Source organism: Danio rerio, chromosome 3 (assembly GCF_052040795.2).
Source record: "Danio rerio strain M-AB ecotype USA chromosome 3, GRCz13ab, whole genome shotgun sequence".
Taxonomy (NCBI): domain Eukaryota; kingdom Metazoa; phylum Chordata; class Actinopteri; order Cypriniformes; family Danionidae; genus Danio; species Danio rerio.
The window spans coordinates 31,298,641-31,314,147 of NC_141023.1; the positions used below are offsets into that span (position 1 = coordinate 31,298,641).

Below are 15,507 nucleotides of genomic sequence, written 5' to 3' on the forward strand. Positions count from 1 at the left end.
CAAAATATAAAATAAATAAATAAAAGAATAATTTGTAATAGAGTTAAAATGTTTAATTAACTGAGATTTTGATTTTAAGCCAAATTGCCCTGCCCTAGATGCAAGTAATTGTTAAAGTTTATAAAACAATACAAAATTTAATTTAAGATTAGCATGTTCAAATATGTAGCTAAGTGTTTCTAGCACGTTTTAGAACTTTGTTAGGTGTAGCCACCATTTGTTACAACTTGCTAACATGATTTAAACATGTTTTAATATAGTGCAAAAATGACTGAATATATTTAAAGATGCTGCTAGCCTAAACTGTCCATTTATATTTGGTTCACTGTCAGGATGTTTCAGCTAATGCTGAAATGAATGTGACATACAGACGTAAGTCCTCATCTATCAGCAACCACATTACACAAAAAATATATAAATAGTGAAGTTTGTAGGAAAACTTTTATGCTGGCTTAAGTCTAATCAGAAGGTTGATTGTTAAAACCTTGAAGTAAAATCCAAGCTGAAGGTTTTAAAGTCATGTAATCGCTAATCAAAGACAATAAACAAGATAACAATGATTAGCCTGTATTAATCGGTATTAACTTTGTAGTAACTGAGTGTTTCGAAGATGTTTTTATCTTTTTGTTAGGGATTACTTGGCCTATTTTTGCATGAAGCCAACATGTTTTAACACTGTTAATTCAACATATTGCTAGTTTAGCACATCACTAGCATGTTTAGCACAAACAGTAAAAACATAGTTATTTTGCTATAATGTAAATTTCAGCATGTTGCTATAATGTTACTAACATTTTAGCATCTTGCTTTAGCATTTGCCTTACAAAAATTAACTACAGTTTATGGTTACACTTTTAAAATTATTATGGAAGAAGTATAGCTTCCATAGATAGTTTATTGTTGTTGTTGTTGCTTGTTTTGGAGGGTTATTGATTACTATTTGTGCTTTATGATCACAATTTGACCACAAATGCCATGGTTAACTTTCCAAGGGTTACTGTGTTAACTAACACAACAGTAATTATGTTACCAACTTGTTGCTTGAAGGCACTACTAGGATGTTTTGTCAAAAGAGAGAACTGTTACTTCCTTTTTTTGTTAATTTTAACCTTTCAAAGCCCTAAAGCCTTTTTTCAGGTTCATAAGTGTGACGAGGTTTAAAAAAAGAAAGTGTTAATTCACAAATACAGGCAAATGCAGTATTTAAAAGACTACAATCTAAACTTTATTAGGTCATAATTATCATAATGTATCAGTTGCAGTGCTGACACTGAACATAGATATTAGTTGACAAACAGAACCGACACTAACATATAAAAATTTTTTTTTTTCTATTAATATAAGGCACCACAATAAAGTAATGTCCAATTCAGTATGAAAGTTAGTCCATCTTAGTTGAAAACGGTGTAAATCAAGCAATGTTATCTCACAGTGAAGATATGGTCACAGTTTTGATTATTATTAATGCATATTATTAACATTGTAGTGATGTGTGAAACACTGCTCACTTAAGTCACTTTCAAACCAAGATGATATGCATAAAGATGGTAAGCATAAACTGCAGAAGGAACCTTTCACCCTCATGCAAAAATGCCTGATCACACAGATGGAAATGGAAAAATTGCTCAATTTCACCAAGGAAATGTAAGCGTGACAATTGAAAGCTATCAGTATATATCTGAATCAAATGATCTGGTCACATGATGGGAAACACTGTGTCAGATATTTATACCATAATTCATTCAGTAAGATGCTTAATGTTAAGATTTTAATGTCTTCTACAGGTCAGTAATGTGTCAACGAGCAATTTAAAGCATTTTAACCTAGGTCCAAGAGATGAGTTAGCTACTGTGCAAAAACACTGAGCACACACACAGTGGAGGAGGACAAAAAAAATGTGGAGTAAAATGTTCAAATAGCACCGCTGACCAAATCCATCATTCCTTTAAAACTCTTACAAACATCTTGCTGTTAAAATTCCCTTCTGCCTTACTTTAACACCTACTGTTCAGATTTAAAAACTACCAGCTCCAGACTAGCTCTTTTTTTCTTCTGGCATACTTAAAGACTACAATAAAGCTCAAGAACTTGTTCTCTACAATTTATGCTTGACAAAAAAAAACACTATATTTCCCACCTGCTCTGACCACTAGCTACATCTTGTCCTACTGTTTACTTTCATCTGTCCAACCATGACTTTTTATAGCACATTCTGCGATAAACTAGTCTACTATCTTGCAAAGACTCTACCACAGAAGAAACAGACAGATAAAAAGAGAAGCCCAGGGAGAAAAGGAGATCAAAACATATAGGTAGTTGCTAAAAACAGTGAATACAGTTTCCATGAACTATATATACCAGGAGAGAAGCAGGGAAAGTTGGTGAGAAAATACAAGGTTTGACAAACACAGCTTCCTGAAGCATTAGTGAAGGAGATCTTCTTCTGCAGCCAAGCCAGTGTCTGAGCCTCATTATGGCAGATCCTTCCTCTCCGTAGTGGACTCTTTAATGATCTGCGAAAGAGAGAATGTGTAAAATGAAAAATGAGCAGAATCAACACAATACTTGAGATGTTTTTGGGGACAACTTAATTGTTTTATGTTTAATCCACTTTAATTGAAGTTAACTTAATCGGTCGGCGCCTATAGCCTAGTGGTTAAGTGCGCAACACATAGCACCATGGTTCTTATGGTGATCCGAGTTCGATTCTCGGCTTAAGGTCCTTTGCCAACCCTTCCCCCCTCTCTGCTCCCAATACTATCCAGTCTGTAACCTCCACTGCCCTACACCAAATAAAGGTGAAAAAACCCTAAAAAAAATTTGTAAAAAAGTTAATTTATTTGAGTTGTGTGGGATCCTGAATTCTTTTACAGTGAAAGAGAATATTACATTGTAGACAGGAATACAAATGTATTGACTGGAATATAGAGTAAATTAGTTAATATGAACTAAATCATTAAGTAAAAAAGTAAGTAAATTTTACTCAGTTTAGATAGTATTTGGTTCTTTTTAAAGTTTTAAAGTTACTCATGTTTATGAGAAAATGAAAGGATTTATTGGGGGATGATTGAGCACTGATTGTTGTTGTTAATAAACAGAAACACAGAAGAGAAACACAAAACTAAAACTGAAATCAGTCACATCCTTAGATGAAATCAGCTGAAATATAGTACATGGAATCTCTTTTGAAATCTCAGCAGAGGATCATTAAGCAACTCCAAAACCAGCAGCTTTAATTATTACCAACCTGTTTGCCCTTATTTAAAGAGATACATTTACTCTCTGAACTGAGCAAATTTTGCTCAGAGGATTTTGCTGTATGTTGATATTATTTAATGGATTGAAGCAAACTTAAATAATGAATAGCTGTATTTCAACTAACATTTAAAAAATTTTATATAGTAATATAATACATATATTGTTCATTGTTTATGTTAATAGATGCTCATAAAAATCTTACAATAAACATACTTTTTAAAATAAATATTGCACCTACTGCAATCCCAGACATAAAAAAATACTAAGCACGGTTTGCTAATGTTTATTGTCAAGTAAGTTCTGAAAATATTGTTTCTGAATGTTTAAAACCTCGAGTTTTAGCATGGATGAAATGTTTTTCATTGGTTATATAAACATTGAAGACCACATTTATTTTTTGAATGTTTATAGAAATGTTATTTATGGCTTTTCTACCAAATATGAATATGCACATGACACATGAATCAACTATTTGATACTTCTGTGTCTTTTTTAAAGCTTAATACTGGTTGATATATTCTTCATGGATGATCAAGTATAAGTGCATTGTGTGGATGTTGAAAGCTAAATGTTTTGTTTTTTTAAGGTTGATGAACAGCGCCTCCTAGTGTTTACCTCTCCGTCACGAGTCTCAACAGTTCGCACAACTATGCTCCTCTTCACATGAGCCTCAGGAGTCAGTTTAGTGTCCATGCTGGTGTCTGACGAAACACAGACACACACAAATGATCAAACAGAGACATTCACTTCAAGATGTATCAACAAGCTGATGATGATTTTCTCACCTCTAAACTGTAAATTGGTGAAGTTCTGCACCGGAACAGTGATTCTAGAAGAGTCAGTTAACAAGTTAGTACAGTTTTTAAAATCTTTCTATGGGGCTGTTTGATTCTGATTGGCTGGTGAACGTTCTAAGGTGTGCAGTTATTTTCAGATAAACACATGGAGAAATTAGATCCAGGCAAATTGTGACTGCATTACATTTTCATTATATCACTATACACACCAAATAATTTCAGTTATTTCAAAGTTTATGATAAAATATTTATTAAAGAAGCAATAGGTGATTGTTTTCAGAAATGCATTTTTCTATGCTGGTTGAACGTTTCTTCACATTGTGATAATTATATTAAGGGGGTTTGAGTGTATTTGTATGGATTTTAATAATCTGTGGAATTGTTCATCCATGAGAATTATTTGTCAAATAAAAGAGTTCAGTCCGAACATTACGATATGTAAAAAATACGTAATTGCACACCTCTGCGCACACTCTTCATGCATAAAAGATCACTTAATCGTTCACTTACACCAGGTAGCAAAGAATTCTGGCCCAGATTTGGCATAAAGCTGTCACAGCAGGCATTCATCCAGCTCTGACATACTGTACAGCATGTGGGCTAAACATGCATGGCACTGATTTTACACAGGTGGCACCATCTTTAAGGCGGCATGCAAAACATGGGCCAGATGAGATGTCAGAGTAGTATTTGGACCAGATGTTTAAAACTGATATGCTGGCAACGTAAGTATGCCCTATCTTGACCCACATTTAGAATACATTCAAATTATTTTTTGAGTAAAGAAATGTTTTGATGCACAAAGTCATTTCCATAATGACTTTATTTTATTCCAGGAAAAAAATCAAGATTTATTAATCTATTGTTTCCTGTATGATGAAAAAATAACTGAATTTACCCTACATTACATATAATTTATTAACCAAATTATTATTTTACAAATTATATTATCAACGCGCCTAAAACGCAATGCTTCATGGGTTTATCAATTTCATTGCAGTCGTGACACACCAAATATACTTCCAGACAATGACCAAACATGGTCCATAGCTGGCCCAGTTCAGGCCGAGTTATGGGTTATTCATTTGGCTGAGACCAGGCCCAGATATGGTCCACGTTTGGCCCTTATATGGAAGCCAGACTTGGTCCAGTCATGCACTGTAATTCACTGCGGCATGTGGGCCAAGCAAAAGCTGATTGTGTGGGCCAGAGCTGGGCCAAAGTAATTTTGCTATGTGAGGTGGTTCAGTCAAAGAACGGCAGGCAAACATTAACAACCTACTTACTTTTTTTAGTATGGTATTGTAATTACTAAATGTACTATAAAGTTTTGTAATGTAATGTGTGTTTTTATGTAGCACATTTATTGTGTATGGCCATACACCCAAAACACTTCATAATATTGAGGGGGGTCTATCCTAACCAGTCACCACCACCACCAGTGTGTGTGCAGCATCCACTTGGTTGATGCGACGGGAGCCACAGGACAACAGACAGGGTCAGTGCGCTCACCACACACCAGCTATAGGTGGAGTGGAGAGACTGTGATGGACAAATTGATGGATGGATATGACTGGGAGGCCATAATTGGTAAGAGGTGATGGAGGGAATTTGGCCAGGACACCAGGATTACACCCTTACTCTTTACAAGTGCCGTTGGACTTTTAATGATCACAGAGAGTCAGAACCTCGATTTAACATCTCATTTGAAAGACGGTTTTCTCTATAGTTAATGCTTCGTGATGTATATTATTGTAGTGATGTTGTCCTGTGGGCACTCAAGAGGTGTGGCTTTGGATGGTAATTTGCAGGGATGGACGTAGTAGGCTTTAAGTGCTATCAGGCTAACATTAGCATTTTTCAAGATCTCCTATTGCACCTTTAAATCAATAACTCTACAAAAAAAAAATAAATAAACAGAAGTATTTGAATTTGATGTAAAAATAGCACTGCTGTTTGAGCACCAAACAATAATAATAAAAAAAAAAATCTCAGTTATTCCTTGCTTCATTTAGATAATGTTGTTTATACTAGTTCTCTCCTCACCTGCTTTCCTCTCCTTCCAGCAGCTTCCTGTAGGTGGCGATTTCAATATCCAGGGCCAGTTTGACATTGAGCAGGTCCTGGTACTCCTGCAGATGTCTAGCCATCTCCTCCTTCAGCATCTGGATCTCATCCTCCAGACGGGCCACAGTGTCCTGGTACCCGGCAGTCTCGATGGCGAAGCGTTCCTCCATCTCTCTCAGCTGGCGCTCCAAGGACTCATTCTTTAATATAGTGTGAGAGGTGTGAGAGGGTTTAACGCATGGGGACTCTTCTCCGGGGTGAAACTATAATTGCTGTGGTTTATTAGTTTGGTCAGATGTGAGGCCAAGTACTTACAGACCCACGGAGAGATTCCAGGTCACAGGTCAGGCCCTGAATCTGTCGGCGATAGTCATTGGCCTCCTGCTTCGCTTGTCTCAGAGCCTCTCCATTACGATTGGCTGCATCCGTCAGATCAGCAAACTAATAAAAACAAATTAAAATAATAAATAAATGATAATAATATAATGATAATAAAAAATGGAAAACAGTTGTTCTCAATTAAGGGTCCAAAGCTCTGGACAGTTCAAGCCTTAAATTGAATAAATTAATTAAACAATTTATAAATAAACTTTATTAGATGTTAAATATACATTTTATTTGCATTTTCACTTCTAATGTGTGTAAAAAAAGTTTTACTTTATAGAAGCTGTAGTTTATAATATTAACAGTTGCAATTTTTTTTTACATTTTATGTTTAAATGATATTATATTATATTATATTATATTATATTATATTATTTTAAGTTATGTTATATTATATTATATTATTTTAAGTTATGTTATATTATAATATATTATATTATATTATATTATTTTAAGTTATGTTATATTATATTATATTATGATATATTATACTATATTATATTATTTTAAGTTATGTTATATTATATTATATTATATTATATTATATTATATTATATTATATTATATTATATTATATTATATTATTTTAAGTTATGTTATATTATATTATATTATGATATATTATACTATATTATATTATTTTAAGTTATATTATATTATATTATATTATATTATATTATATTATATTATTTAAATTTGACCATAAAAGAAATCAACTGTGTATGTGTGTAACCTTTGAGCGATACCACTCCTCAGTCTCCTGCATGTTAGAGTTGGCCATGGCCTCAAACTGAGCTCTGATCTCCTTCAGCGCAGCGGTCAAGTCTGGCTTAGACACATCCAGATCCACATGAACCTGTTGGGCCATCAGCTGCTCGTGCAGCTCCCTCATCTCCTGCTCAGAGCAAGAACATTACATTCAGTTCACAAATAACAGTGTCTAATCAAAGTCTGTGATCACATTAAGAAAATTTCTTCAGAGAAAGTCAGCAGAATCAGATACACAGTTGAAGTCAAAAATATTCATTCCGTGTAAAAATGTAATTATTTTTACAAAAGATTTCACAAGTGATGTTTAACAGAGCAAGGAATTATTTATAATTAATTTTAATATCATAGTATTATTTTTTTTTCTTCTGGAGAAAGTCTTATTTCTTTTAATTCAGCTAGAATAATAAAAATAATAAATAAATAAATAATGAATTTTCAAAACTGCTCAATTCAATCTTAAAAAGAAGCCAATTTAAATTAATTTAAAATTTTCGTCCAATGACTTGCCTAATTAACCTAATTTATATTTTGAATACTTGCATCTTGCAAAATAAATAGTAAAATATTATGTATTGTTATCAAGATAATGACAAAAGAAATTATTTATTAGAAATGAGTTATTAAAACTATTATGTTTTAAATAAAATCTTCTCTTCATTAAACTGAACTTAGGAGGTACTTGAAATATACTAGAAGGACTAATAATTTTGTCTTCAACTGTAGCCACAAATAAGCAGTCAATAAAAGCAGATTTGAGACGGATGTGCCAATTGGAGTGAAATCAAGACACAAGTGACAGATGGAGGTGGTGAGGAGGAGAGAAAACACACCTCCTCATGGACCTTCTTCAGGAAATTGATCTCGTCTTGCAGAGCTTCAATCTTCCTCTCTAGCTGCACGCGGTTCAGAGCCGCTTCATCCACATCCTAGAATCAAAATCAACTTTCATCACTGCAGTGCGCTTACTTATGCATACTATATATGCATGAAGGAGAGCTCCTTACTTGTCTGAAGGTGTTGAGGTTATTTTCTGCCTCTTGCCGCAGGGCAGTCTCGTCTTGAAGTCTGGAAGATGGATAAGGAAACAGTTACAGTTTCTAAAATGATTTTTCTTAGAGCCTAAAAAAAAACTGAGCAACCAGCAATAACCACGTTTAAGACCTTTGGATCTAAAACACCCAAACCATTGATGCTGTATTTTCATTATGAACATATTAGTAGACCTATTTTAAACACTACACACATTATACACACTATAGATAGATAGATAGATTGTTTTGTTTTTGTTTATTTTTTTCCCCAATTTCTGTTCTGTTCTGGAAAGATTGTTTCAGCACATTTCTAAGCATAATAGTTTTAAAAACTTATTTCTAATAACTGATTTATTTTATCTTTTCCATGATGACAGTAAATAATATTTGAATAGATATTTTTCAAGACACTTCTATACAGCTTAAAGTGACATTTAAAGGCTTAACTAGGTTAATAAGGTGAACTAGGCAAGTTAAGGTAATTAGTCTAGTATAATGATGGTTTGCTCTATAGATTATCGAAAAAAAAATAGCTTAAAGGGGCTAATAATTTTGTCCCAAAATTGTTTCTTAAAAAAATCAATAACTGCTTTTATTCTAGCCGAAATAAAACAAATACAACTTTCTCCAGAAGAAAAAATATTATCAGACATACTGTGAAAATTTCATTGCTCTGTTAAAAATCATTTGGGAAATCTTTAAAAAAGAAATAAAAATTAAAAGGGGGCTAATAATTCTGACTTCAACTGTATGTAACTATAAGAGTTCCATAAGAAAACTAAATACAGTGGAAGCCAATGGCTACAGATTTCCATCTTTCTTCAAAGTATTTTCTTTATTGTTTAACAAAAGGAAAACTTTGAAACAAGGGCGAGTAAAAGATGATGTAATTATAATTTTTTTAGTGAACTACCCATTTAATATGTGTATTTTAAACATCCAAAATCAAACAAATGTGCTCTTTTGTTTGATTCTGGCCGATAAACGATATTACATCGAATCACAATAAAATGTATATCAATAACAATGATAAGCTCTGGACTTTTTTACTCTATTTTGATCTAAAAGCTATTAAACAGGAAAAATGTGCAACAATGGGAACCTAAAAGTTTAGAGATGTAACGAATTTTTGGCCACCGAAAATTAATCGGGCAAAAATGTTATGCCAATTAATGGACCCTCTAATTTTTTTGGCTTCAGTCATTATTGGGGTACTCTTTTAAATCTAGAAACATTAACAACTGATATTGAAATATATATCATTATTATACAATATGTAAAATAATCATCAAGATTGCATTTTTGCCACATTGCCCAGCCCTAATCAGGGGTAGCTTAAATAATGTTGTGGATGCTTTTTGGGTAAGGGATTCATCAGATTAAACAGCAAGGCACTCATATTAAAAATATTAAATGGGATTGGCTTTTGCTGTTCATGTGTGCTTTAAATTTGAAAGTTTACAGTATACACTTTACACACTGGAAGCTATAGCTACTACAGATACTTTATTGTTTTTCTTGTATATATTGAATTCCACAAAAAATATATATACCGCTACACTGCTACGAGTGTGATATTGCGTTTATACAACAGTTTGACGGCATAATTGTGTATAAAAAAACAAAATCAAACATGGAGAGTCTTAAAAACCCTTTTGTATGAGGAACTGCTTTCTTCCACATTGGATTCAAATCAGAAGCTGACAGTTAGACAGCTGAGCAAGCATCTTTTAAACTTTAGATCTGTAGTGTCTGCTTTTTGCTGGCTGTATGTGGGCGGAGTAATACACAAAAGAGGCTTTACAGGTGCTGATATTACCTTAGTATATCATGGCTATCAGCCATATATATATATATATATATATATATATATATATATATATATATATATACATATATATATACATATATATATATACATATATACATACATACATACATACATACATACATATATATATACATACATACATATATATATATATATATATATATATATATATATATATATACATATATATATACATATATATATACATATATACATACATACATACATACATACATACATTCATACATATATATATACATACATACATATATATATATATATATATATATATATATATATATATATATATATATATATATATATATATATATATATATATATATGTGTGTGTGTGTGTGTGTGTGTGTGTGTGTGTGTGTGTGTGTGTGTGTGTGTGTGTGTGTGTGTGTGTGTGTGTGTGTGTGTGCTCTTTAATATGAAAGTAATTTCTCCATTTCAGAGTACTCTCTGATAAATCAGTTGTGAGAGCTGTGCTGAAAGCCTCCCAGTAGAGGTGACCTATCATGGTGTGTTGAGAGCTGCAGCAGGGGGCTGGACAGGGTTCAGTGGATCACTCATGCATCACTAACTACTCACACACACATTGCAGCTACTGCTCTTTTCCACAGGGTGGAGTAAACACACACTCTTTCATACACTTCACCTGATGCAGACAGTCAAATGTACAGCAATAGAAACACTTATGAATAAAAGCATATAGTTTGAACATACAGTAATACATGTACACTACAGGTCAAAAGTTTGTGGTCAGTAGGAGTTTTAAATGTTTTAAATTAAGCTTCTCCCGCTCACCAAGGCTGCATTTATTGAATCAAGAATACAATACAAATGGTAAAATTGTGAAATGTTATTGCACTATAAAATAACTGTTCAAAAGAAGTTTATCATTTAACTGAATCATTTACTCCAGTGATTTAAATGATGAGTTTTCAGCTTCATTACTCCAGTCTTCAGTCACGTGATCCTTCAGAAATCACTGTAATATCAATTATTATTATTATTATTATTATTATTATTATTATTATTATTATTATTAATGTTATTTTTATTAATGGTAATAGTAATAAAAGCAATAATGACTTCATTTGAAACTGCATACAATAAGTAAAAAATAAATATTTAATAAGTATTTAACAATTTATTGTTACATTTAATAAATGTGCCTTGATGAACAGAATAATTTTATTTAAATTATTAAATAAAATTAAAAATTAAAAAAAAAATACTTTTGACCTTAAGTGTGCATCAAACATAATTTGTGCACTGATAATTCATAAGAGTCATGGTTCATGAATTTACATATAGATGTCATTTATATTTTATCAAATATTCATAGGAAATTAAATAGATTTACAAGTTTTGTCCTGTATTAATATTCTATAAATTTAAAAGTTCTGTCATAAAAAAACTATTTAGCTACTTTTAAATTCAAATCTTAAAATTGTATCTTATTTTACCAAAGAAGAAAGTTAATTATAACTATATTTTACTCGTGGTATAGGAAATTTGGCTTGAAATTGGGTTAAATGTAATCATTAAAACATTCTTAGAACTTGGTTTTAAGAACTTTACATTGATCACTGGGTTCAGAAAAACAGCTGGAAGGCTCTCCTTTAGAAATGTAAGCAAGGCTAAAGTTATTAAAAGGTTGGAATGTTGTTACAAATGTTCTTTTAAACTACTAAGAACTGTTATACTAAACATCTATATGTATACCGTTTTAATTTCTTATTATTGATGATGAAAAATGTTTTTCGAGTAGCAAATCATAATTAGAATGATTCTTAAGGTTCCTGTGGCTCTGAAGACTGCACTAAATAAAAAAATGTATGTCACAGAAACAAAATTGCATTATAAAACATAATAACATATAACAAAGTTATTCTAAATGTTGTCATATTTCAATAAATTGATCTTGAATAGGAATGGAGCAGTCTCCACTGCTTCAAATGAGTTGAAAGTTTGAAATTTGGTTACAAATGCACTTCCCCAACAACAGGACATCTGCATGGGTGTGTTGAGTCTTTGTGGAAGCTGGACCGAGGTATTGTGCCCCCTCCCTGCCCCCATACTACTCATCCTATCAGGATTTAGTCTGAAAAGAGAGGCAGTGTGGGATTGAATGAGAGTGAGAAATGTGAAGCCTCTCATTGAAAATGGGGTTTGGATGCTATAAATCCACATGGTGACTTTGCTGCGGTGTAAAACTAATGTGGAAAAATGCTGCGGTTGTTCATTCTTGAGAACTTCTTCAGCCACGAGACAGCTGTTTATAAAGCTGGCTAATGGATGGCGTTTCTTTGACCTTTTTTGTGACATTGTTCTCCTGTTGCTCTTAGCGTTCTTCTTGACGTGTCCTGGAATGTGCGACACCTCCAACCCAGCAGACACTTCTACTCAGACACAAGTACACCCTTTAAGGGAGTATTTATGTTGACGAGTGGGTTAAAGTGGGGTAGATTGTGTTCATCATGACACTGGTAAATCAAGGCACCCTGGGGTCCTCATGAGTTGTTGGATTCAGTTTGGAAAGTGAAAATAAAGGAACTGATTAATTGTAGAGCTTGAATGCAATGCAAGGCACTGGAATTAGGTGGAAGGATGAGCCATTTGCATAAATTCACTCATTCATTCATTTTCTTTTTGGCGTAGTTCTGATATTAATCTGGGGTTACCACAGCGAAATGAATTGCCAACTTATCCAGCATATGTTTTACACAGCGCATGCCCTTTCAGCTGCAACCCATCACAGGAAAACATCCATACATTCACACATACACACTACGGACAATTTAGCTTACCCAATTCACCTATACTACATGTCTTTGGTCTTGTGGGGGAAACTAGACCACCCAGAGAAAACCCACGCGAACACGGGGAGAACATGCAAACTCCACACAGAAACGCCAACTGACCCACCGCGTCGCCCCATTTGCATAAATGTAAATGCAATAGCAATTGAAGTTAGCAAGCAAAAATTGAAAACCACAACCTTATCCTGATAATAAAAGCTTTAAGACATTCAGAAATATGGAAGAGAAAAATAAACAAATAACATTTCTATTAAATCACATGGATAATTTATTATTGTACATGTTTATATAAGTTTTTAATAATCACAAATGGTTGGCACACAACGTCATAAGACGTTAATATTAGGTTAGATTTAGGTTGTGACGTCAGGTGACCAAAATGCAACGACTAGCCAGTGTCTAAGGACAACGTTATTTTGATGTCCAATGATGACATCAAATCATGTTGATATTTGTTTGATTTTAGGTTGTTAGAAAGTGACCAAAATCCAATGTCGAGCCAACATCTAAATCCAAGATCATACTGACGTCAAATACTGACATTTATTTATCAGGTATGGCAACTACAATCCAACGTCTGATAAATAATGGTAACGCCCACACAACGTCAAGCTGTAACATCATTAGACGTTGATATTAGGTTGATTTTAGGTTGGACATTGACGTTGGGCTAACATTGAGTTCTGACATCAACCCGATTTTCACATCCAAACAAAATGCTTTTGTAAAGACTTTGGATGTGCGATTTGATTGGAATCACAGGATTGATTTTTCTAATCCTCATAGACAAGATAAAACAAAGTAGTGAGTGCAGTCTGAAGGAAAGTAGTGGAGTAAAAGTACCGATACAGCATTAATAATGTACTCAAGGGAAAGTAAAAGTACACATTTTTTAGCTACTTAGTAAATTACAATTCCTGAGAAAAACTACTCAATTACAGTAATTTGAGTATTTGTAACTAGTTACTTTACAACTCTGATGATAATATAAACTATGCATTTAGAAAGGCAGAGTAACTGAATATTTTCTTTTTACATTTCAGATATTGTCAAATTTTATTTCTCCGAAAATCACCCATGTTTAAGAAACAAGGAAAGGTTCACTGTAAAAAATGCAGGGTTCCACACAATTCATTCATATTGTCCTAATACAAATTGATTAAGTAACTTTATAATTGGAATATTATATAATTGGAATTTTATTTAAGTGGATTAAACATAAAAAAAATTAAGCTGTTCCAATGAAATATCAATAATTGTGCAGTTTCAGCTCATTTTAAATAAGTAGTTTGAACAAGCAACAAAAACATTGTCAATAATTTATAAAAAATAGTCACTAAATTGAAACATATGAGGTTCGTTCCGCTGTAGAAACCCCTGATTAATAAAGGGACTAAGTCGAAAAGAGAAGGAATGAATGAATGAGATTTATGTGGACTTCAAGTATGTAATTCGATAACTTATCAAGTTTTTTTTTAGGCAAAGTAACTAAAAATGTAATTTCAATACAATTCAAATGACTAATAATTAGCAAAGAATAACTTATTGAAAGTAACATACCCAACACTGTGTGCATCACCTCAGTCCTTACCTCTGTTTGAGAGTGCCGAGGTCTGAGGCCAAGTTGTCTCTCTCAATCTCCAGCCGGGCTTTGCCAGCATTGAGTCCATCCACCTGTCTGCGCAGCTCCCGCAGCTCCTCCTGATAGATGTCCCCCAGACGGCTGGGCTCTTTCCCCCTCAGCTGGTTCAGCTCGGCCACCAGCATCTTGTTCTGCTGCTCCAGGAAGCGCACCTTCTCGATGTAGCTGGCGAAGCGGTCGTTTAGCCCCATCATCTCCACCTTTTCATTGGTGCGGGTCTCACGATACTGGGCCTTCAACAGGGAGTCCGCTGAAAAGTCTAGCCGCTCTCCACCCAGAGAGAGCCGTGAGGTGGAGAGGGTGAGCGGGCTGGAGGTCAGGTGCCGCGGGCTGCTGTGGAGGGACAGGCGGCCTGTGCTGTGACGGCTGGTCACCCCCACTGACGGTGATCCGCCCGGGGTGCCGAATCTCTTTCGGTAGGATGAGAAGGAACGCTGGGACTCCATGGTGGAGGAGAATGAGATCGAGTGCGGGTGAACTCTGGGTTTTTATAGAGTTGATGTGGGGGGTGAAAGAGAGAGGGGGGGTCTGATGGGGAGGGCAAAGGCCGAGGGGGTGTTTGTGAGCCCGCAATTGTTTGTGCTTGTCCAGCCAGTCTCCTGACTGCCTCTTTTCACAGTGAGTCAGAGAAAATCCTATTCATACCCTGCTGGAACACAGAAATAGAGAGACTGAGATGGCATCAGCACTGATATTGGACTTTAATTCTCTCTTACCTCATGCTAAAGAGTTGGTTTGCAGATCTTCTGAGTTACTCCGGAGTTGCTCTGCTTTCTCAGTCACAGTTTTGTTCTGTCTGGGAGTTTAATGGTTTCAGGGAACACAGGAGGTGATTACGTAATTCTTCATTATTAAAAGAAACTGGCGCTCCCTCTTTTGTGCTGATCTGAGA

The 15,507-nt window shown here is 34.1% G+C and overlaps 1 protein-coding gene across 1 annotated transcript; it reads right to left on the minus strand.

Annotated features, from left to right (window-relative positions):
* Positions 1 to 1,320: 1,320 nt before the first annotated feature.
* gfap (glial fibrillary acidic protein) lies at positions 1,321 to 15,077 on the minus strand. Its single transcript, NM_131373.2, is given in 9 exon segments — positions 1,321 to 2,513; positions 3,874 to 3,959; positions 4,044 to 4,087; positions 6,102 to 6,322; positions 6,438 to 6,563; positions 7,240 to 7,401; positions 8,108 to 8,203; positions 8,282 to 8,342; positions 14,565 to 15,077. Coding segments are annotated over 9 exon segments (1,335 nt in total). The 5' UTR covers positions 15,062 to 15,077; the 3' UTR covers positions 1,321 to 2,471.
* Between the last annotated feature and the right edge of the window lie 430 nt (positions 15,078 to 15,507).